Source organism: Parasteatoda tepidariorum, chromosome 7 (genome assembly GCF_982258835.1).
Source record: "Parasteatoda tepidariorum strain Cologne lab strain chromosome 7, Ptep-v5.0, whole genome shotgun sequence".
Lineage (NCBI taxonomy): Eukaryota > Metazoa > Arthropoda > Arachnida > Araneae > Theridiidae > Parasteatoda > Parasteatoda tepidariorum.
In genome coordinates this window covers 12,926,227-12,951,949 of record NC_141761.1, presented here as the reverse complement: position 1 = coordinate 12,951,949, position 25,723 = coordinate 12,926,227, and the positions used below count along the sequence as shown (strand labels likewise).

The following is a 25,723-nucleotide window of genomic DNA, read 5'->3' as shown; positions in this document are numbered from 1 at the left end:
ATGCCAACCTTTATCTATCAAAATATACCCCAAGATTGATTCGAGTTAGCATGTCTTATATACTAATGAATTTGGATTTAATAATCGTTGTGGTAGTTTTGCCACAATACTCCCCCACCAGAGCTTTATTTGTGATAGAATTCAATGAACGGATATTTGCCGTATTTGCGAAAGTCCTGAAGAGCTGTATTAAGTTCACCAGATTTTGAGCACATGTGGTCAGAACTAAATTAAATTCACAAAGTTTTCAGCGCCTGTCGGGAGAACTGTATTAAGTTCACGGTTAAGTGTATAGCCTCTGCTGTGTTGCTTTTAACAGAGGAGAGTGTCGAGAATTCAGTTGCGTGTAATGGAGACTGAGAAGCAACAGCGCGAGGAGGACAATGACGCAATCACAAACAGCAAGTCAACTGTTCAATACGGAATATCCATCGAAGAAGGCATGATCATATCACGTCCGGGTCACCAATGTGGGAAAACGATATTTTGAGAATACCAACCTCACTTGCAAATAATTTGAAATTTTAGGAAATAATATTTATACTGTTGTTTAATATTCTCCGTTTTCAATGGGTAATAGAAATCCAATTAGCAACTTTGTCAAAACCAAAATGTGCTCTTATTTTTTATTATAAATAATGCGAATCTTTAAATTTAATTTGTAAGGATTTTTCGCCAAAACGGAATGAATTTTAACTGCCATAAATTTCCTTAAGTTAAAACAATACTCAGATCTTAAACAATAAATAACAACATTTTGAAGCAAAAAATAAACTTGAAAAAAAAAAAGATTTAGCTTGATAGAACTAAAGACAGCATAACAAAGTAAACGAGTATTTAAGTTAAAAAGTTTAAATCATTATTTACATTTATTTCACACTTTTAATTGGTAATTAAAATGGACTTTAGCTTGTCAACCAATTTTCCTAAACTTTTTTATTAATTTTCCTGAACTTATACGTGTGATTATTGTTGTTAAAAAATTTTCTTCCATTAATATTGAGACCCAGTAGTTAAGATTTTACAGATCGTACTCGTAATATATATATATATATATATATATATATATATATATATATATATATATATATATATATATATATATATATATATATATAAGTTCAAAATGAAGAATAAAACAAAGAAAAATTAAAGACATATGAAAAAAGGGGGATATAATAAGTGAAAAAAAATAACTAACAACAGTTTAAAGAAAAAAGGATGAAATTTTATTTAAAAAACCGAAAAAAAAGAAAGATATAATCAATCCCTTCATCAGTCCACACGATTATATCCGTAAAACAGAGTGCTTTCTGATACTGTATCAATAAAGCCAAAGCAAAATATATTTATACAATAGTGTGAGGAGCACTCAAAAAATTTTTGATAAAAATTACAGCAAATAAAATAGAACACAAAAAGTAAAAATAAGTAAAAATAACATGTAAAAACAGAAAATAAAATGAAAGAAAAAGAAAAAACAGTAAAACATGGACTATAAAGCGAGTAGCGAAATCAGATCAACTTACATGGACGGAAATTTTTTAAGAATGATTTTAAAATGTTTTCGCAGATAGATTGCCATGTACAAAATATGAAAAAAAAGCGCAAATTGAGTGTAACAAGAGGGTTTTAAATTGTCGTTCTTACTGCACTGCTGAAGTGATTTGTATATATATATATATATATATATATATATATATATATATATATATATATATATATATATATATATATATATATATATATATATATATATATATATATATATATATATATGTTTAGGCATCAATCCACTTTTTTCGCCCAAACTCTCCTCTTCTACTTATTAATTATAAAGAACATGTGTTGATTGGTTTTTTTCTAATTATCAGCCATACAGCATAAACACCAATAGTAATTTTAATACCGTGATGTATTGTCAAAAAAATATTGTGACATTTTCCTTACTAATTTATCTCTTACATTGGCGTCAATATTTTTATTATCCCAATTAATTGTCACGACATACACAATATTTTTTTCAATAATTATTGCTTTGCATAATATTCACGATATTGTCATATTTAATGCACCTCTGTGTATTATTGGCGGTCGGTGATTGGTGCAAATCATTTGTAGTCGAACTTGTCTTTATAGAACTACTAACCGATAAGTACTGATTTTCTTTATAAAGTTCATGATGTTTTTATATTAACGATGAAAATATAAAAGTTGTAAGTGTAAAATTTGTGCTAAGAAAAGATATGAACAAATAATCATTATTATTAATTGTTGTTCTTAAAATATTTTAATATTAGAATTTAATAAATTTAAAAGCCTTGAAATTCTGTTTGGACGAATAAGAAAAAGCTAATAAGTATATATTTCTTCAATATATAACTTACGCTATAACGTAATATATGTATAACATTATGTTATAACTTATGTTAGCCTGCATATTTGCTTCTGGTACGCTTTACTTCTGAACTTAAAAGATGAGTTTAGCGAGCTTCAAGGATATTTAATTTTTCTATTGGTTTCACTTTCGATTTTTTAAATACTTGTAAAAATGCTGGTAATTGGTAAAAATGTATACCAATAATTTTCATCCATAAAATTTCATATTTTCTACACTGTGCTCGAACTACGTAATTCCCGAGAAAGATTATTGTTACCTTTAAAAATTAGCAAACTATTGAGGAAAAAAACGCGATTTAAATCGGTGCTTTTGTTTTTAAGTTACTAGCGAAAGCGAACTGAGACAGACTTTCACTTTTGTACCTCATAGTGGTTAGTAGTGGTCATTTTATTATACTGGTCATGACTGTCTCATTTCACATTGACAAATCTCCACCCACATAAGCATTCCGTCAAAATGTAAACAAAAACCCTAAGCGCAGTAACATGTCCTTTCTAAAAAAGCCGATCACGTGCAGTTTTTTTTATATTTTTTTGTGCTCTAGATTGAATATTCAAGGCTAAACGCCTGTCAGACATTACTTGAAATTGTAATTGGGTATAATATAGCCTACGTCACAGGTTGTGTTGTTCCTACTAAATTTAACCCATGAACGGCATTTTCTACGAGCCTAACTTCAAGAAACAAATAAACAAACGAAGTGTTCGATCATTTAAATAGCTGCTCGCCAGATTTTATTGCATTATAATGAAAAGTTATTGAAACTAAATACAACTAAATAAACAACAACAACTAAAACAAATAACAACAACTACTAATAACAATAACTAAATAAACAACAACTAAATTACATTCGTTTAGCATTGCGTCATATGTTGTTCCTACTAAATCGAAGTAGTTGTGTTTTTTTCATATTATACCCAATTGAAATCACATCCGTGTGATCATAGGCAGTTAGAAATGCTTTGGTCTCATATAAAACACCGTAAAACGGAAAATCGGCTGTCTGGAATGGATAAGTACGGAGATTCAATCTATCTTACATAAAATCGTCTGATCTTATGAGGTCGCCCAATGAACTGTACTCCTGAAAATCTATTTCATTCCCCTTTCAGGACAAATCGCGCAATTCTTTCTTCACGGCTTACGGTAACACATATGAAATGATTCCAGCAGTTCGAGATCATTTGGATCAATTCTGCAGTCTCGTATTTGTACTTATACTTTCAGATGAGCTGTCATGGCTTTGGGGATAGAGCGTTCGCCTTCCAATGAGGTGGAACAGGGTTCGAATTCCATGGTCAACACGAATTCCGCATCTGTCTCGCACCGATTACAGTTCTGACGTAAAATATCCTCTGCGGTAGACGGATCATAAGTTAGTTCCCCTGCTTTCAGACTAACCGTGGGAGGTTTTCGTGCAATATCCTCTCACTACTGCTCCAGGAGTTCCCTTGTCTTTTGGATTGGATTCAAAATTGCGAGGCTAACATTGTAGTTGTGAACATTAGTAGTCGTAAACCCAATAAATTGGGTCGGCTGTTCAACGAAGTTTATGAAATGAAATTTACTTTCTGCTTATTTCTTTCTCCTTTCTTCCGGCCCTGAAGGAACTAAAAGACGTCGAAGCAATTAACATGGTCCTTCCTCTTTGCACACGATAATCGATTTCTTGGACATTCGATGGAGAATTGTTTGTCCTTTTCCTATAAAAGGGCGAACCATGTATAGAATGGCAATGTCTGAATATCGGCAATTAGATGTTGGAAAGCCCCACATCACTCCCTGCCTATGCACAGTGGACCAGCATCCAAGATTTCGCGGCCAAAATTAGTATTTCGATAAAATTTGTTTCAAAATTCGGGGGGTTTTATTTAGGTTTTTTTATCTGCAGGTAAATTGAATTCATAGTTGAAATTTTGAAATACACTAAAAATACCCCAAAAAGCAAAATGGTGGCTAAAATATGGCGGGCAAAAATAAAAATAATAATATAGTACGTTTAAATAATTAAATATAATAATTTTCGTAATTTCATATTAAAAATGAAAAGAAAATTAGATGTCCGAAGTAATATTACAAAATAACGCGAAGACATGAAAAAAAAACATAATTTTTGTTTTTCGGTATATTTAGTCCACCTTTGCAATACGGACAAAATGGGGCAGGTTTCTTCTAAAGAAGAAACATCAAAGAAGATAACAAAAAAAAGTTTAACTAATTACTTCGTGGTACTTTTTGGAACTAAGTTTCGAAAGTCATTCAAACATTGTAAAATGTCAAATGATAAGATATAAACTATAAGTTTGTCAAGAGTATTAACTAATCCAACACATTGAAAAATTGTACTATTATTACAGACTAATTACTCTAATAAAAATGTAACAATAAGGTGAAATTCCTATATATATTATATATATATATATATATATTTCTGAAATAAAAATTTAAAAGTTACATTTAAAAAAAAAATTTTGTAAGCATATTTTTCATTACATTATACTCTTGTCGGTCCAAAAAGTAAATAACACTTGATGGTAATACAGTTTTTGCAAATATTAATTCATTAACTGAATATAAGGAATTTATTTTAGTTTTATATCGGAGAAAAAATTTTTAATTATTTAATAAAAAGTAACTAAAATAAAATTTTCCTTTGTTGACCTAAGTAGAATTGACTTTAATTTCTTTTTTTATATTGCTTGTTTTAAACTTTAAAATAACGCGATTCTATTTACTTTTATTCCTTTTAAATATTTTATTTTAGTTTTCGGTTTTCTAAAATTTTTAGATTTTTATCGACCCAATAATTTGCATGCCTTTTTGTGAAAATGTCGAAAAGATCGAGATAAAATGTTCTTCAGTTTGCGTTCTTGCCTCCTATTAGTAATAATTTTTAAAATCTCGTAATTTTTAATTTTAACAAAAATATTACATAATTTATAAATCATGATTAACGTTATTTGTTTTCCCTGTTTTCTTTTAACCAAGCATTGAAATGTTTTAACCATTATTATTATTTTAATTGAAATATGCTTGAATACATTCCTTAAGACTTCATGTCTGAAAAATTATATTTTATTTAAGAAATAAAGTGGTACATATGAGCACCATTCACTAAATCAATGAACAAATCATCTAGTTGAACGCTTGTTTTTTTTAAATGAAATTTGTTTAATTCTTATTTACTGACTTGCAACTTTTATGCATCATAAAACACATAATAAATCTCAAAAGCAATAATTATACATTTTCAAAAAATTTCAAATGTCAATAACCGTTTTAAGTTAATAAGATAGAGCAGTTTAAAAATTTATCAACACAAAGTGTTTACTCTAATTAAATTACTAATATTTTATAGATGTCTTCAGAAGCCTTGACAATAGCAGAAAAATAAATTTAGTGAAAAATATTTGTCACAGAGTTAGTAAAAAAATATTTGTTGAAATGGTGTGTTTGGGTCCACTTGACTGGAAATGGTTAAACATTAGTTCAAAATTATTCTGGTTTACGCTAAGAAAACATAATGAACCAATATTGTTTATATGAAGGAATTACTTATTGTATTTCAAAATTTGTGTGGATGATCTATCATGGCAGGGGGAAGGAATTTTTTTTAGATACCAATGCATTTATTTTTCTTTTTTTCTTTTTTGCTATGCTATCAGGCTGTTGCATTCCCACAGGTGGGTTCTTCCTTATTTTTTTGTTTTGTTCGTTGTTTTGTTCCATTTTTAGTGCATTTTATATACCTTTTTTATTCTAGAATTTTTATTTTCAATACAGCATGACTAGCATGACATCTCATTTTTGGAACCTCATTATAAATTGTTTTCAAATTTGCTTTCATTCAAATTTATTTAAGTTCACGAATATTAAGAAAAGAACAAAATATCTAATTTTTTTAAAATAAAATTGAAAAAAAAATATTACAATCAGTATACATAACTATGATCTAAGGTGAGAAGCTCATAATTTAGACATTTACGCAATTAATTTAAATTGTTATCATTTGTTGGGAATTTTGAGATAAAATGTTCCGAATATAACTGAGATAAAATGGTATAAGACATTTCTTTTTACCTATGTATTTTTTATGCACAGATCATCTGATTGTCAAAATATATTGTTATAAGATATGTACCAATTAAGATTGCTAATAAGCCAACCGGGGTCAGTGAACTAGCGTTGCATCAGAAAGGTTCTGGGTTCGAATCCTGGGCAAGGCGCGGATGTTCTTTCATTCTACGCACTATCTGTATTGACTGTGGGAGCAACCATGGTCCACCTAATATTTTGCCCCCTAAAAAAATGGCCAATAAATCTGACCTTCAGATGCTTGTATGACGAAAGGTCATTCTCCCGGAGGGTATTGGGAAAAAAATGATTGCTAATAGTTTAAATTAGAATTATTAAAATTATATCTTCATTGTTAGTTTTTGAATGGTATTTGTCATTATCATGAGTTTGAATGTTCGGCTACATTTTGTGAATGTACGAAGGTCGTTCAATACACTATAGGAAAATCCGAAAGATTACATTCGTAAGTCAGCAAAAATTGCTTTTTTGAGTTCATCAATCCTCACTGTTAAATTTACAAATTAACGTGAAATTATTGTTACTGTAGATCGAGAAAACAATGTTCAGTTTGTAAGGAGTTATAGAAAAAGTTTCTTTTGGTTATTAAAAATCCAATTAATTAATAGAACAAGATAAGTTGTTTGCGGTTGCTATAATTAAGTTTAACACCGAAAGAGATAAAAAGTCGAGTCGGGTGAAGTTTATGACAAATTTGAATTTGCGTATGTTTGCAACTAAAACAAATGGGGTTGCTCTGGGGATAGAGCGTTCGCCTTCCAATGAGGTGAACCGCGGTTCGATCCCGGCGATGACTGGTCGATACGAATTCCGTATCCGGCTTGCACCGACCACAGTGCTGACGTGAAATATCCTCAGTGGTAGACGGATCATGGGTTAGAGTCCCTTTGCCGTAAGGCTAATCGTGGGAGATTCTCCTGGTCTTCCCCTCCATGTAACGCAAATGTGAGATGGCTCCATCAAAAAGTCCTCCACGAAGGCGAATTTCTCCCAATACTCGATCTAGGAATTCCCTTGTCTTCTGGATTGGGTTCAAAATTACAAGGAGTTGAACACTAGTAGTGGTAAACCCAAAACAATTGGGTCGGCTGTTCAACGACGGTTATAAAATGTTACAAATGGGTTTAATGAGTTTCATTGTACATGGAAAAGTGACATCATTCTCTGAAATAATAGACTCCACAATGAGTGAAAAACCGTGCTCGAAATAGTTAATTTCATAGAAGTGCGGAGTAATGTGAATTTTTCACGAAACATATTATATGTGGAACAAAACATATCCGCAAGACGAGTGCAGCATTTGCCCTCATTGCAGAATTTGGTAGAGTGCAGATTGTGTTGTTGTTCAACACTTCAACACATTCTCTGTCTTTCGCTCCCTTTCTCAAACACATGCTCAAAAACAAAACAAAACGGAATTTTCGTTATAAAATTGTTCTGAATACGTGATATATATATATATATATATATATATATATATATATATATATATGCGCCACTACATCAATGTTTTTAAAATGAAGTATGTCATTAACACTGCCCAGTATGCAATTAACCGGTACTCTGCGCACTGATATTTCTCCTAACCTATTCTCAGATATTAAAATACGGAATAAATTATAATAATTTCAACGAATAAATTAATATCAAATCGCATATAACAAATATTTCGGACATTGATCAAAGCGACTATGTGATTGTTGACATTCATCGGTGAAAGTCGACATTCTCTTAATTCCAGTCATTCACGGTAATATATATACATATTTATATATACTCTTGTATTTCTCTATGTCTATTAGCAACACTTCCATAGTTATTCATTTGTTAGGTTATCTTTAGTAATAATTTAAGTGTGGTGTTAAATAGTAAATATGCGTTGAATACTAATTTAGAATGATTTGTAATTATATAGAAGTGCAAACTTAGTTGCGAAGTAATTATAGAAATTTATTTTCGATACTTTCTAAACTGGCTGTAGAAATTTTAAGCGTTATCTGTGCTATTGTGCCGCATTCTGTCATACCAATTATTGGTGACCGAACTTGACTTTTTCTATGGTGAAATGCCCGAACTCATACTTATGGTGGTTTGTGTTAGTTAATGGCTGTCAGATAGATTTAAAAATGTCCCGAACTCATTCTTATGGTGGTTAGGTGATTTAATGGCTACCAGATAGATTTTAAAATGTCCCGAAATCATACTATTGGGTGTTAGGGAATTTAATGGTTGCAATATAAATTTTGAAATATCCCGAACTTATATCTATGAGTGCTAGGTGATTTAATAGCTCTCAGATAGATTTTGAAATGTCCCGAACTCATACTTATGGAGGTTTGTGTGATTTAATGGCTGTCAGATAGATTTAAAAATGTCCCGAACTCATTCTTATGGTGGTTAGGTGATTTAATGGCTACCAGATAGATTTTAAAATGTCCCGAAATCATACTATTGGGTGTTAGGGAATTTAATGGTTGCAATATAAATTTTGAAATATCCCGAACTTATATCTATGAGTGCTAGGTGATTTAATAGCTCTCAGATAGATTTTGAAATGTCCCGAACTCATACTTATGGAGGTTTGTGTGATTTAATGGCTGTCAGATAGATTTAAAAATGTCCCGAACTCATTCTTATGGTGGTTAGGTGATTTAATGGCTACCAGATAGATTTTAAAATGTCCCGAAATCATACTATTGGGTGTTAGGGAATTTAATGGTTGCAATATAAATTTTGAAATATCCCGAACTTATATCTATGAGTGCTAGGTGATTTAATAGCTCTCAGATAGATTTTGAAATGTCCCGAACTCATACTTATGGAGGTTTGTGTGATTTAATGGCTGTCAGATAGATTTAAAAATGTCCCGAACTCATTCTTATGGTGGTTAGGTGATTTAATGGCTACCAGATAGATTTTAAAATGTCCCGAAATCATACTATTGGGTGTTAGGGAATTTAATGGTTGCAATATAAATTTTGAAATATCCCGAACTTATATCTATGAGTGCTAGGTGATTTAATAGCTCTCAGATAGATTTTGAAATGTCCCGAACTCATACTTATGGAGGTTTGTGTGATTTAATGGCTGTCAGATAGATTTAAAAATGTCCCGAACTCATTCTTATGGTGGTTAGGTGATTTAATGGCTACCAGATAGATTTTAAAATGTCCCGAAATCATACTATTGGGTGTTAGGGAATTTAATGGTTGCAATATAAATTTTGAAATATCCCGAACTTATATCTATGAGTGCTAGGTGATTTAATAGCTCTCGGATAGATTTTGAAATGTCCCGAACTCATACTTATGGAGGTTTGTGTGATTTAATGGCTGTCAGATAGATTTAAAAATGTCCCGAACTCATTCTTATGGTGGTTAGGTGATTTAATGGCTACCAGATAGATTTTAAAATGTCCCGAAATCATACTATTGGGTGTTAGGGAATTTAATGGTTGTTATATAAATTTTGAAATATCCCGAACTCACATTCATGAGTGCTAGGTGATTTAATAGCTCTCAGATAGATTTTGAAATGTCCCGAACTCATACTTCTGGAGGTTTATGTGATTTAATGGCTGCCAGATAGATTTTAAAATGTCCTGAACTCATACTTATGGTGGTTTGTGCTGTTTAACGGCTGTCAGATAGATTTTAAAATTATTACTAAAATTGAAGATAATTAACAGCATCGCAGACATATCTTGAACACTGCGCTTTCGATTTCCGCTGCGAGTAAAAGCCAGACGGTAATACAATTTGATTAATATTGTTGTTGTAAACTAACTGTGGTGTTAGGATTGGCGATTATGTTGAAGAATTGGAATATTTAAATACAAATATGCTGATCATTCGGCTTTATAAACTTTCCATTAATTGTATTCCATCTTTTGCGGTTAAATATGATTTTTTACATCGCTAAATAATGCTTGTTTCAAAATATTTATTTCCAAACAATTTGATTTAACCCCAAATTAAATAAGGACCCTTTCTATCTCCCCTATTAACACGGTTTACTCTCAAATTTCATAATAATTTTCTAATCGATACTTAATTAATAATACGATCAAAATTTTGGTGAATTTAAATTCTAACTTGTTTTATTTAAAGACCAACCAGAAGTTCAAATTTTCCTTCCCCTTCCCTCCTACGTCCACGATAAGCCTTTCTCGTTCCCTCGCATAAAGTCGTTAACAGTTCGTATAAAATGATTTCAATCTTTTCCATTACGTAACAGCTGTGGTGCTTATCACTGTATTTAATTACAGTGCAAATCGTTCCAATTATGTCAGCATATTTATGCCAACCGTAAATTTGCTTGAAATCGGTGCAATTTAACTAAAGGTGTCCTTCTCGTGTTATAAATGTTCTTTTAAGTTATTTATAAAGTGTTTACATTATTTGAATATTAAATTATTTATATTTTGATTTAAATATGTTTTTGAAATAATAATTATCACACTTTATTTTTTCAAACTTTTTCTATTTTATCTATGACATGCAGAGTATACTAAATTACACTAACGACTGAACTATATAAATATGAATGACCTAAACCAAGAGAATGTCGACTTTCACCGGTGAATGTCATCAATCACATAGTCTCTTTGGTGAATGTCCGAAATGTTTGTTATATCCGATATGAAATCATTTTATTAGTTGATATTATTATATTTATTCGATATTTTAATATCTGTTGAGGATAGATTAGGAAAAACATCAGTGTTCGGGGTACCGGTTAAATGCATACTGGGCACTTGACCTTAAAAAAAATATCGATGTAGGGCATACCGGGCAAATATATGCCAGGAAGTGGTACTGTACCTCAACAAAGCATTGGTGTAGGGAATAACAGGCAAATATATAGTGGGCAACTTAAATAGACTTAGTATTTTGGACATTTACCAATGTAATTGTCAACATTCACCAGTGGAAGTCAACAACCACCAATTTCGATCATTCACAGTAACATATATATCACTTCACTTAAATAATTCCTGGTTCCAGATCAAAATTTTTTCGACAAATGGCTCTGCATGCAACAAATACAGTGCTTATTGCAATTATTGCTTGATATTTCGAACATTAAAATAGTTACGACGCTAAACAAAGTGCTGCTACAATATATATATTTTTTAATTTTATTTATTTTTTGTTTATTAATTTTTTTTAAATTTTGTATAACCTAAAGAATAGCTTAGCAGGGTGTCCTCAAAAGTAAGAGGCGAATAGAAAAATCAATGAAAGAATTCGCTGCATTCTACTTAGAATATTCTCACTAAGTTCAGAGACGATTTTTTTTTCGTTAATGGATGGTGCTGTTGAATGAGGGGAATACTATAAAACACTATATTCAAAAATCACAACAAGTAGTAACAGACATTCGTGGACCTTAGTTCACGAATGTCTGTTACTTTTGTCCTCAGTTGTGGTGAGAATAATCAGAATATGGTTTTAGCACTGTCGCTACTTTCACTAACAAAGAAAATACAATGCACTGATTTTTTTATTAATAACTGCAATCCGCTAAATTTCACTATTTCTAAAATGATAAACACATTTCCAGATAACATTAATAAGCATAAGAAGCAACTCAGAAGATATAATATTTTTCCAATTACTAACTATAGAAAAGTTAAACAACAACTGGCTGTGGGCCAGCGAGATTGTGGCGTAACTACCACTATAAATATTAAATACCAAATCACTAGTATATAAGACATGTTAATTTGATTCCACCTTGAGGTACTTTTTGATAGATGAAGGTTGACATAGTCGATAGGGTCAGCAACGCGCACCGGCCGCCTTGACAAGTTGTAACCCATTGACCACCACACAGTGACAATCGTTACAGCGACAGCTCAGTTGCTTAAATACTGAGTGGTCGCGGCTCAAATATCGTGACAAACTATCTTATTTAACTATCGTGAATTTAAATTCCTTACTTTATCGATCATAATACATTTGGAAGTTGAAGTTGAAGTTATTAAATAAATATCATAACTTAAAAAGAATATGTAACTGTATTGTACAAATATCTAATGTTGTGTCTTTCTTCTTTTTGCTGGCCTGAAACTGCACGCTACACCAGCGGAGGCAGATAGATTAAAAAGATTGTATCCCGAAAATGAGAAATTCATCGCCAACATACCCTCAAGGTATTATGAAGTCATCTATCCCGTGCAAGTGCGCCAACATCAGAAGCTGGGAGTTCTAACCAGGGATGCTGGGGCTAACAAGGTAAGTCCCGTTTTGAATTCCCTAATCATCATGCCTTCACACTAAATCTTATAGGGGTAAAAAACTTACGGTCCGCCGACTGCTGATGTGCGGCCCGCGGGAACTTCTGAATGCAAAGTACCGATTTCATTATAAACCTAAGTCCCGCAGTGGACTGATCTTTAAGACATGGTTCCCAGCAGATCATTGAGGGCTGCGGTCAGTGTGCGGGTGGGTGACCACTTGGATTAGTATGACCGAGGGATTGCGGTCCTCGTTAAACTATTCTACCGTAAAGTGCTCGACTTCGCATCATGCAAGTCGTCGGGCTATCGAAGCAGGGGTGCCCTCTACAAAGGATCAAAATTGCGATGGCATGTCTTCGGATCATCCTCAGGGATGTTTCCCAGACCTTCGCAATAGCTCATTGTGTAGCTTTAGTGAGAATACCTAACTAAAGTCTCTTCAAAAAATGTTTTAATTGATTTAAGCAAATGGAGGACATCACATTGCGAATATATTTGGGTTCATTAGTTTATTCTTTGAAAAAAAAAAGAAGGATCAATTTTCATTTGAGAAGTTGGTGAAACGGGTTTTGCCCATGTTCTAAAACGAGAATTTTGAGCAGAATAAAAAACTGATCAATGAATTTATTGTTTTAGCCAATAAATTATCTCTATTTTTTTTTAAAGTTCATTCGAACCTCTGCTTAACGAACCCCTATTTACCGAATTTATAGATTTAACGAATTTTATGAAGTTAATGATGTAGATTTATAAGAATCAATGAATAGCAACTCTGACACAGAAGTCGATGATAATCAATCACCAGTGAAAACTGTTACTTTTTCTGAAGCTTCGTACTATTTGGAAGCAGTGAAAACTTATCTAATGCAGCAAGATGTAAATGAAGGAGCATTTTGCTCTCTTCATAACGCTCAAAAAGAACTTTTTAAAGTAAAAAATCAAGGAAATAAGCAAACCTTACTCACTAGTTGCTTTAAAATTTCGAATTAATCATCGCTTAATCATTCGCTGTATTTTAAGTTTGTGAATAAAAAGTGTGAGATTTCTATTTATTTGCTTATTAGAGATGTTCGGATATTTCATAAATTTAGTCAGTTTTTTTTGCCACCGATATTACGAATTATCCCCGATTTAGCGAATAATATTTTCGGTCCCAATGAATTCGTTAAATTGGGGTACCACTGTATATTAAATGAGCTGACATTTTGCGAACATCACTGTAACCATGATATTTGAAATTAATTGTTGTTCTTGTCTTTTTTTAATTTCAGACTGGGAAACATTATCACTCAACTTCTCTTTTAGTAAAAGCCTTCAATTACAAATTTAAACTAGATCTGGAACTAAATACGTAAGTTATATATTTTCAACATTATTAGGATTTAAATATCTTTATCGCTTTCTCTATATCATTATAAAAGGTTGTGGAAACTTCTGGATTATGACTATTTATTTTACGGAAAATAGGCCTTTTTGCAATATTAAATGATGCACAGAGAGTAAAATAAAAAACGGACCACCCTGAATAACTTTTGATCTAATGATCGGATTTTCATGTTCTAAGACTCATTCTTAATGGATCGAGGAGGTGATCACAAATATGCTAATTAATAAGTGCAAACGATAATATGTATTGCGAGATCAGACAGAAAAACATATCTCTGAATAAGCATATCTTTTTTTTCAACGGATTTAGATTTCTGAGCAGCAAAATATTAAGGGTAGTCACAATCTGGGAAATATGGTTTCAATAGTTTCGCCAGGAGAGATCCCTAAAGTGTGAATCCTTTCATTTAAATTTTACTTTTTACGTATTTCGCTATATCTCGAAACCTTTTTAAGCGAAATGAATTTTGCACTCAATTATAACATTCGTTTATCCAAAGATAATTCCATGCAAAAAATAACTTTTAGTTAATATTTATCATTTTTTATTATTTTATATAATAAAGATCAAAAAAATTTTAAATTGTAAAGTATTCAATTTTTGCACCATTTTAAAATATAATTTTACGTGGTAAAAATAAAAAAATTGAGCAAAATCGGTTAAATGGTAATTTTATTTAAAAAAAGCCGAATGTTTTACATGAAACAAAAATAAATAAATTATAGACTGCAGGTGTCAAGATGTCACCCTGAATAAAATTTGTTCTAATTCTCTAATTTTTTAAGCGGAACAATTTTGCAAATAATTATAAAAGTCATTTATCCAAAGATAATTTTATTAAAAATAATTTTAAACATTATTTATTATTTTATTCTATATTGGTTGAAGAAATTAGGAAATATTAAGGCATGGAAATTTGTCCTTACTTTTAAACTGCGTTGTTTTAAATGAGAAAATACAAGCTTTGAACGAAATTCTTCGAATAATTTTCGAATTATGAAATTTTAAAGAACATTATTTTTATTTTTTTGCATGTAATTAATTATTATTGAACATACAAGTTCGATAATTACGTGTAAAAATGTTTCGCTTTGATGAAGGAAGTCCCGAGATATGGCAAAATGTGTAGTAAGTGATATTAACATTAACAGAATCCAAAAATGTTTCAGTTCTCTACAGTAACTACTGGGATCTTATTCTTCAGATGCACCTCCATATTCTCCAGATCTGTCAAAAAATTAAAGAAAGAACTTTAATACCCAATATCATAACTTAAGTTACAAAGTCTCTAATTAATTAGAATATTTGAGATCAATCTTTTCTACCATTAGAACAAAAAACCAAATGTGGGAAAAACGATCATTAGAACAAATGTTATTCTGAAAGATATTTTTTCGGTTCACTGTGCACAAAATTTTTAAGCACAGGAGAATTAGATTAGTGCTCGATTTGTTGCTCAGCCCCTCAAAGAACGTTTTTTACGAAATTACGTTCTTCAAGATTGTTTGACATGAGAATAAAATCTGAATAGTATATTTGTTTAGATATGTGTGCTTCAAAGTCTATCATTAAAAACGATTTTTACAGATATTTTGTTAGAAACTCGTGCTTGCACAAGTTTCAATCGTTTCCAGAAAGTACAGTTTCTGGTCGAATTATTAGACGTATTCTAAGATTCTATGTAAAATCTTAATTATCAGGTGATTACTATACAGCTTTTTATTGCTTGTACACGATTTGCACTTGTTTATGTTCGTGCATCAATTCGTTAGAATTGTAATGCAATACGTTAAAAATAAATACAAATAGGAAGTATATAAAAAATCTCCCGAACAAAAAACCATTACATGTATGTTTAAATGTAAAAGTATTGCCTATAAACTCGCGCAAAACACGTCATTATTAAAACACTACAGTGCGTCTAATAATTTGGTCTTATTATTTTAATATAGTAATATAATACCTGATATAATAACGATTCTATATTTAAATTATCTATCGTCTAATTTAACCAATTGATAAACTAACGTAAACAAGTGCTAACAGGCTCATAAAACAATAAAGCTGTATAGTATCACCTAATAATTAAGATTTTTCGTAGAATCTTATAGTGCGTCTAATAGTTTTAGTCTAATTATTATAATACAGTACCGCTCAAAGTATCAGTACACCTAGAAACTTATAAAAAAAATGGCAAAATTCAAAGTGTCATAACTTCTGTAAAAATGATCAAAAATGCTTCTGCTTTAGCTCATTTTGAAGCTTAAAATCTCTACTTTTATGTAATTAATATATTTTACAACTATGTTCAATTACACTCTAAACAATCATGGAAAATTGTATTAATTTTTTGTGAAGTTTGACGCGATGCACGGGCACAAAGGGGTTAGATATTGTAAATTTTTATTATACTATTGAAAAATTTGGACTTTTAGCTTTCATTTAAAAGAGAAATTCCAAAAAAACATGTTTTTTGACGAAGTTATTGTCAAATAAAAAAAAAGGTTTTTTTTCAGAATTTAATGATTTTTCAGCAATTATAATGAATTTTAGTGTAATTATAATATGATACGAATTTTTTTTAATTAAAATAAATTAAAATTTAATATTTCTCGATAATATTGTTACATAATTTATTATAACAATTTTAACTTTTTTTTTTTGGAAAATATAATAATGAAATAAGAATCAACGTTTACAATTTAATATTTTGAAATTTATTTTTTCGTATTTTTCTCAGAAAAAATTTGAAAACAAAAATGTAATAATGAAAAAATATTTTACATCATATTTTGCTTTCTTCAAAATATCCTCCCCGCGCTTTTATAACTGCAGCACACACTCGAGGCATCCGATCAAACAGCTTTTTTAATGTTATCTTGTCTATTTTTCGCCACTGCTCTTGAAGGACTTTCCACATATGATTTATGCTGGTTAATGGATCGAAGACCGAAGGTAGGAGGACAAACCTAAATAGTTCCTGTGCGGAATTCATTATAATTGCTGAAAAATCATTAAATTCTGAAAAAAAAACTTTTTTTTTATTTCACAATAACTTCATCAAAAAACATGTTTTTTTGAAATTTTCTTTCTTTAAATGAAAGCTAAAAGTCCAAATTTTTCAATGGTATAATAAAAATTAAGAATATCTAACCCCTTTGTGCCCGTACATCGCGTCAAACTTCACAAAAAATTAATACAATTTTCTATGACTGTTTCGAGTGTAATTGTACATAGTTGCAAAATATATTAATTAAAAACAATTAGAGTACATAAAAGTAGAGATTTTAAGCTTCAAAATGAGCTAAAGCAGAAGCATTTTTGATCATTTTTAAAGAAGTTATGACACTTTGAATTTTGCCATTTTTTTATAAGTTTCTAGGTGTACTGATACTTTTGAGCGGTACTGTATGCTAATATAATTACAGACATAATGAATATTCTACATGTATATAATATATCGTTTAATTTATCCAACTGTCGAATTTATATTATATATCGTCTAATTTATCCAATGGATACACGAACGTAAACAAGTGCAAACTGGTTTTAGTCTCGTAAAAACAATACAGCTGTAATAGTATCACCTGATAATTAAGATTGTACATGGAATCTTTTAGTGCGTCGAATAATTTGGCCAGGAACTGTAAGTTGCGCGACATTTAATACCGCATTATTTTATTATTTAAGCAGTGAGAGGGAAAAGAAAAAAAAAAGGTGATCAATTTCTGAGGTGATATCTCTCCCCACACTTTCAATCTTCCTCCCTTCAATAGTTCTCATTCATTCAATCGTGGAAGTGACCGGTCGATTCGGCCAAAATAAAGGCATTACTTCATATCTCCCCTTCTATAGAAAATTCTTATTTCCTTCACGAAAAAGAAGGTTTCCGAAGCGATAAAAATTCCATGAAAAAGAATCGAGACACAAAAATCGATTTACCGATGGAATCTACCAGAAATCGTTTTATTTGTTTTTTAAAAAAATGTTCCAAAAGTTTTATAGAGTTGTTTGACTAATATCCGTAAAATAAATCAACATTGTAGGACTAGTTGTAGAACAACTTATATTGATTCAATGACGCCATTTTTTTTTATTAAATGAAAGAAATCCTTTATCTTAAGTGATCGTTGTTCTAATTTGAAACATAATGTACAGAGAGATACTTTTGTAGCAAACAACTCTTATATTTACAACAGTGTTGTTTTTTCCTTCTTTCAAAAACTGAACAAAAAGATTTTACCATTTGAGTTTGATTATAGCTTTTAAATTTGAAAAAGAAATCTAAGCTTTTACTTGTTTTTTGTAAATTGTTTACAATAGATAAAAGAAAAATAAATTTTCGTGAGCATATTACCTATAAGAAGCATAAATAAGTCTTAAAAAATTTTTACTTTTTCTTCAGAATTGTAAGTATGAAGCTTTTAAAGTAAGAAAACAATTAATATATATATATATATAAAGTCAATTCCTACTTAGGGTCAACAGAGGAAATATTTATTTTAGTTACTTTTTTTAAGTATTTAAATTTTTTTTCTTTCTAACATATGAAACTAAAATTAATTAACTAAATTTATTGAATGAGTTTATACTTGAAAGAACTGTATTAACATTAAGTGTCATCCAGTAAAAGTGTAAAAAATATGTATTTGAATTTGAGTGGATGAATAAAAAGTATTTTATTAAAGATTGAAAATTTGAATAAGATATATATAGAGAGAGAACTAATAGTAGGAATTGAAAAAAAAATTAAAAATATATTATTATTTAATTTATGTATTATTACATTTTTTTGAAATGTAATAATACAATAAAATACGATAAAATTAAATTAGAAATCGATAGAGAGTAAAAATTGGTAGTGCAGAAATTGACTCACGTGTTATATTATTAAATAGACTGAGTAGTAGAATTATGCAAAGTTTAGTCAAAACTTCCTTTGATTATATTTCTTTAAATTGTTATTGCGTTTTTCTTCTTTTTTTCTTTTTTTTTGCATTTAATTCATATTTTTTTAAAACAGTATTATTGATCCTGGTCTGAAACTTGTGTGAATTTAGTGTTCATCCTCTTCACACAAAATTCTTTGGTTTGAATGTAACAATGGAGCACTGGTTAAGGTGGTCACTCGTTTTCTTGACCAGCTTAACTAAAATTTCATCCAAAAATCTCTTCCTTGATACGAGTTTCAAATGTTTCTAAACAACGTTCAAGTTTCGATTGGCGAAAATTCCTTCTATCGCCAATCAAAATATGACAACTTTCTGAGGTAAATAAACTGCGAAACTAAAAAGAAGAAAGCAATAAAATATAAATTTAAAAAAGACAATGTTCTTAAATGGACTAAATATGAACGAATAATATCTTTTAACTCCTATCTATAACAAACAAAACATAGAGTAATAAATTTATAATATTATGAAAATATAATTTAGGTGAAATTTTTTCGTCCACTTAAAAAAAATTTTCTTTCTTTCCTTATTTTTTATTATTTAATTTTTTTATTTTTTTTCCTAGATGATATTTTGAACAATTTATAAAAATTAATTTTCTGGAAGCATACTCACAAATATATTTTAATATCAAATCCTAAATGATGTTTCGTAAATTCATTCTTTTAGAAATAGAAATATTAAAATTATTAAAAAAATTATTTTGCTGTTTGCACATGCTAAAAAATAAACTAAAAAAATATTTTATTTCTCGTTGTTCAAAATAATTATACCTATTTTTAAATAAGTATATACAACTAAATATATGCAAATAAATTTTAGATATTACCTAATTTCTTATAACGTTTTAAATGCTATAAAGATGAATTACCCTAGAGGAATTATTTCCCATTGTGCCATGAATAAATCTGAAGTAAAATTTTATTTTATCCTTTTTGAAAACGAATTACAGAGCAATTAAGGCACAATTGGTCTTTTTATTTCTTATTTTGGGATTTTTTTTTCTTTTATTTAGAAATTACTTCCTTTTGTTGGCATATTTTTCTTTAATATATTATCGTTTATAGGAAAATAAGTACTGAGCAAATAAAGATAAAGCAATAGAGTACTTTTTTGTGTGCGTATCTTTATGAAACTGTTGCAAATAAAAATTGTATTTTCAGTCACTTGCTGGCTCCAAATTTGATACAGAAACATTTTCTACCAGAAGGAGCTCAGCAAATTTCTACACAGGTAAGTACAGTTATGTCTGTCACTCAGAAAATGAATTGAATCATTTTTATTTCACTTTCCCTATAATCCCTATTATGTAAAACACAAGTATGTATTCCCTTTCCCTATTATGTATTTCCCGATTACGTAAAAAAAATAATGATTTTGAAACATATATTCAGTAAAATAAAAGGTAAAAAATGGCTAGTTTTTTCAGTTTTAAAATTTAAAAAAAACTAATATGAGTTGTTTGCATAACCGCGCAAGCACGAGTGCGCAAATGATGTGACGTCTCGTCGCTAGAAAGTTTATCTGCTATCGTGAATGACGGAAATCAAGAGAATGTCGATTTTCACTGGTGAATGTCAACAATCACATTAGTCGCTTTGGTGAATGTCCGAAATATCTGTTACATCCGATTTGATTCGTTAATATCATTATATTTATTCGGTATTTTAATATCTGGATAGGATAGATTAGGAGAAACACCTATGATTGGGGTACCGGTTAAATGCATACTGGGCAATTGAGCTTACAAAACATTGATGTAGGACATACCGGGCAAATGTATACCAGGCAGTGGCACTGAACCCTAAAAACATTGATGTAGAGCAGAGGTCGCCAAAGTGGTCTATATAGACCCCCAGGGGTCTATTTAACACAAGCGGGGGTCGATCTGAGCCAGGGGGTCGAATGGGGGTCGATCCGAACCGGAAGGGTCGATTGGTCGAAGGATCATCAGTATTTTTCAGATATGTGACAATTGGAAATAAAAGAAGTAGACTTGGAAATATATGCAGGTAATCTTCAAAAATTGAGCGACGATTTTAAACTGCGTTTTGTTGATTTGGAAAACATTGACATCCCTGATTGGATCATTGTGCCATTTTCAGCTCAAATTGAAAACGTGGACATCAACCTGCACGATGAGCTTACTGAATTATTATGGGGATTTGAAGCAAAGACGCTTTTTAAAAATTTAACAATAAGCAAATTTTGAACAAATATAAATATAATGCAAACATATGTAAGACTTTACGAAATAGCTCAGCCATTTCTGATAGCATTTCCAAGTTCCTATATGGTTGAAGCCGGTTTCAGTCACGTAAATTCAATCTTAACTAAGAACAGAAATAAATTAAATGTGGAGTTTCGAGGGGATTTAAGATTAAAATTGACCAATTTTGAACCCAATATAACGAACCTTGCTGAAAAAAAACATCAGGAACACCCATGTCATTGATTAAGAAGCAATAAATCCGTAGTTACTTTACTTATTATTTCTACTTACTTATAATTACTTATTATTTCATAAATATGAAGGTATTTATATTTCAACAATAATATATTTTTCATAAAACTATTGTTACGCTATGTACTATTACTTTAATAAATGTTCAAAATCGTAATATAAATGTACAAACACAGTATCTAATAGAGTTTTATTTTAATAAACAGAAAATTTCTTTTATGGGGGTCGATGGAGATTTCGAAGAAATTATATAGGGGTTGATGATCAAAAAAGTTTGGCAACCCCTGATGTAGAGCATACCGAGCAAATGTATACCGGAGAGTGGCAATGAACTTTAAAAACATCAATGTAGGGCATACCGGACAAATGTATACCTGGCAGTGGCACTTAACTGGACCTAGTATATATTTCGGACGTTTACAAAGCGACCATGCAATTGTCAACATTCACCGGCAGAAGTCAACAACCACCAATATACTAAAATTAGATTTCAAAGGATTTTTCATTTTGCATAGTGTGGCGTTTCACTGAAATCTGAGAAATTATTTATAACTTTTTGAAGAAAATAAACTCGACAAATTTCTACGACATTCTATTCTCGTTGCGAATTCTTTCCCATTATAAACGCCAATAATGTTTTAAAATGAATTTTTACATGCATTTCTATGTTATAAAAATGCTTTACGTACATTTATTTGTTCTTCAAAGAGCATTTTAAATACTACAGAGGAATGAAGCGCTTAGTTTAAAATCCCTCCTTTGATTTTTGTTGCTCTCACACCAAAATAAAATGCGGGTGAAAAAAATTTATTTTATTTTTTCTATTTTGTAAGCAACAATTTTCTCTTAAAAAAAAACTTTTTTGTACTTAAAAAATACCAAAAGTTTTTAATTTCCCGTAATTAAAGACGGCGGTTTCTTTTTGTAAAAAGAAAAAGAGTTGGAACTTTTTTGCAAACTGAAGACAAATGTTTTTATCTAAGTTTAAGATTAGTTAATTAACAAAACATTCTGTTTTGGTTATTATTGTGTTTAAAAAAATTTCGAAATGTTTTGAAATAAGAAAGTTAAATTAAGTATTAAATACTACTTTCCAATATGTGTTTTTGTTGAGTGGAAAGTGCAATAAAATAACTTTAATTTTTTAAAAAAAAAAGAATTGTTTGATGGCATATTTTATTTTTCTTTCGTAGCTCTGGGTTAAATGTTATTTTACCTATTGAAAATATTTTCCGCGTGAACGGAAAAAAAAACTATGAATACCTTTAGATCTATAGATTAGCTTTCAAAATGGCTACTAAAGTTCGTGTTCACGCTCTTACTTTCCAACAACATCATCTATACTTATAAATGTGTTGTTTATGCTTAGTAAAGTGGCCGTGAACAATTTTCACTTGATTTTACTAATGAATCAGAACAATTCATTGACTAGTTAATTTTTCACATAAAATGGAAAAGATATCACGTGAGTTACTGTTATTTCTGTTACTAGGGAGGTAAACCCCTGTTCGGTGACGTTCACCAACCCCGATAATTGCTGTTTCTTGGCATGAAACAGTCGAAACTATTCGACTAAAAATATACGTGCTAAAAGGAACACTTGTAACTCCACTTCCAAATATTTCTCTCCCTTATAATTCTATTAAGATCTATTAGTAAACATAAATCATTTTTTTTAAGTAATCATTATTTGAAATAACATTTAAAAGTATAATAAATTTGGTGAGCTGTAATTTAATATTTTAGCTTAATAAACGAACGGATATTTAAAATACAATTTCTGCATTCATCACTTTGAGCATGAAGCTGAAAGTTAAGTTCATTTAACCATAACTTATAATAGTATATTAATGTAATTTGCACCAGAGAATTGTAAAGCGGTTAAGGAAAAACCGATTTAAATAACTTTATCTTAAAATGCAACGTAGAATTGCGTTATTCTTAGAGCAATAATAATAAAAACAATCTTCATAAACCCTTAATTTAAAAAACAAACAAAATTCAAAACGCAATAATAACAGTACAGACAAATACTTTGTGGCTTAACTGCCACTACGAGTATTAAACATCAATTAATCAGTATATTATTGAGTCAGTATATTATTGATATTGTATATTATTGATTGATCAGTATATTATTGATTGATTAGAGTAAGCTAATCAATTTGATTAGCTTACTCTAATCAATCTTGAGGTACCTTTTAATAGATAAAAGTTGGCATTGCCTAATACTACTTTCTCCAAAGCCTGTAAATTAGGAATACCAAAATATTTAAAAGAAAACAATACCTGTTGTTGTTTCTCATCCCCACGTCGCGCAAAAAATCCTCCTTTTCAAAATCCACACAGCTAAGGAGGTGGGCCGGGCTAAACAATACCTTTATGCCTTATATAAATTTTATGCTGATGACAACCAAACCGATATGAAAATTAATGTGGTAAAAATGGAACGTACCATGTGATTTTCTGGCCAATAAAAATGCACGGAAAACAATTGAAAACTATGACATCATCATTAGATTTTTATGTGTAGTAAGAAGTGTTAAGTTTGGTTATGTTTCTGGTGACTATTTAACCGTCATGCAGGGAAAAAATAAAATAACAACTTACTATTTATTTATTAAATAGGAAATTGAACAGTGTTATTACCATGGAACAATAAAGGAATATCCTGGTGGAATAGCAGCGCTACGAACATGCAACGGAATCAGGTAAAACGTTATAATCAGGTTACATTTATTGCGTTATGTCATTTGTGCTTAGTGTCATCAACTTCATCTTTCAACTCCATAATTTAATCTTCGTCATTAATTGCAAATCTTTATATTTTATTGAACTTTAAATTACCGTAAACCGGGGCGAGTTTACCCATCCAGGGGCGAGTCTACCCATTTTAGTTTTATTTAATTTTCACTATTTTGAATTGCAAATAAAAAAAATTTTACCGATGGAGGACTTAGTTCAGACTCTAAGGAAGATGGCGCTGTGGTAGTTTGATCCGTTTTTATTTATTTGGTGTCTTTTTAACCGACCTGTTCAAACGTCTTTTGAGAGATTTGTATTGAAAATCAGCAAACTTTTAGTTGGTGCTCCGTAAGTATATTATTATTATTACTATTTTCACTTTGGTTAAGTGATAAACTTATCTAAGACTAAGATTACATTAATTTTATATGAAAAAAACAAAAAGAATGTAAGTTTTGCTGTTCCAAACAAAAAGCCAGAATTCGCGGGGCGAGTCTACCCACTCGTATTTAGTTTTAATAAAGCATAATAATATAATTTAGAACTTTGTTTATATTAAAATTAAGTCATTTTAAATGAATTTGAGTATATTATTTTAATTCTTCATTGATAAATTTATCATTAATAAGAAAATTTATAGGTTAAATATAAATGTAAATATAAAATATGTCTATTTTACCTATTTTTTCAATTTTTGTATTACAAAATTAACTTTTTTTTTAATGCAAGTTAAATAAATTATTATTTATAAATTATTATTACCTCCCAAAAGAATGGGAAAATGATTTCTCATGATTCCCAATGTTTGAATTTCGATTTTGTTAATAATCTTTAATTATTATTATTTATTAATTATTTAATTGTAAATTTATATCAATTTTAATTTATTTTTATCAACAATAATCAGAAAAAAATGTTATTTTATAATGTTAATGATTATAAAAACAAAACTGTGATCAAAATGTGATAATCGATCAAATACTCAATTTGTGTTATTTTGTGAATAAAAAAATGGAATATATAATAAAGTTATGAATTTTACTTCATAAATACCCTATATAGTAACTAGAATAACAATTTAATAGTAAAATTTGATTATTTACAATGTTAACATTCATTTTAGTAGAATGGGTAGACTCGCCCCATACGAGAGATTTGTCAGCAGTTCTATAAAAATATACAGTAACAGCGTAACTGTTATTATTTTCTAAAATCGATTTCGCAGCTTTAAAGAGGGATAAATAGCGATTCCGAAACACCTATTAAAAGCCTTTTTTCTTTAATATTTAAAAAAGTTTGACCACTTGAAAGCTGACAAACTGAAAAAATGGGTAGACTCGCCTCGGTTTACGGTACTAAACTCTATAACATCCCTTCGAAAAAATATTTTTTTAAATAAAAGTTTCTTCTTATATTGAAAGCTTTCTTGTTC

The 25,723-nt window shown here is 29.9% G+C and overlaps 1 protein-coding gene across 6 annotated transcripts in view; it reads left to right on the top strand.

The window, feature by feature from the left end:
* Positions 1-25,723, top strand: part of LOC107447300 (disintegrin and metalloproteinase domain-containing protein 11) — a 204,670-nt gene that overhangs the window by 93,408 nt on the left and 85,539 nt on the right. For all 6 annotated transcript variants that reach the window (XR_015435316.1, XR_015435317.1, XM_087167335.1 and 3 more), the window contains exons 3-6: positions 12,590-12,738; positions 14,015-14,094; positions 20,246-20,315; positions 24,175-24,257. Coding sequence is in view for 4 of the 6 variants with exons in the window: in XM_087167335.1 (XP_087023461.1) it covers positions 12,590-12,738; positions 14,015-14,094; positions 20,246-20,315; positions 24,175-24,257 (382 nt within the window). In the remaining 2 variants the exon portion in view is untranslated. The remainder of the gene's footprint in view (positions 1-12,589; positions 12,739-14,014; positions 14,095-20,245; positions 20,316-24,174; positions 24,258-25,723) is intronic.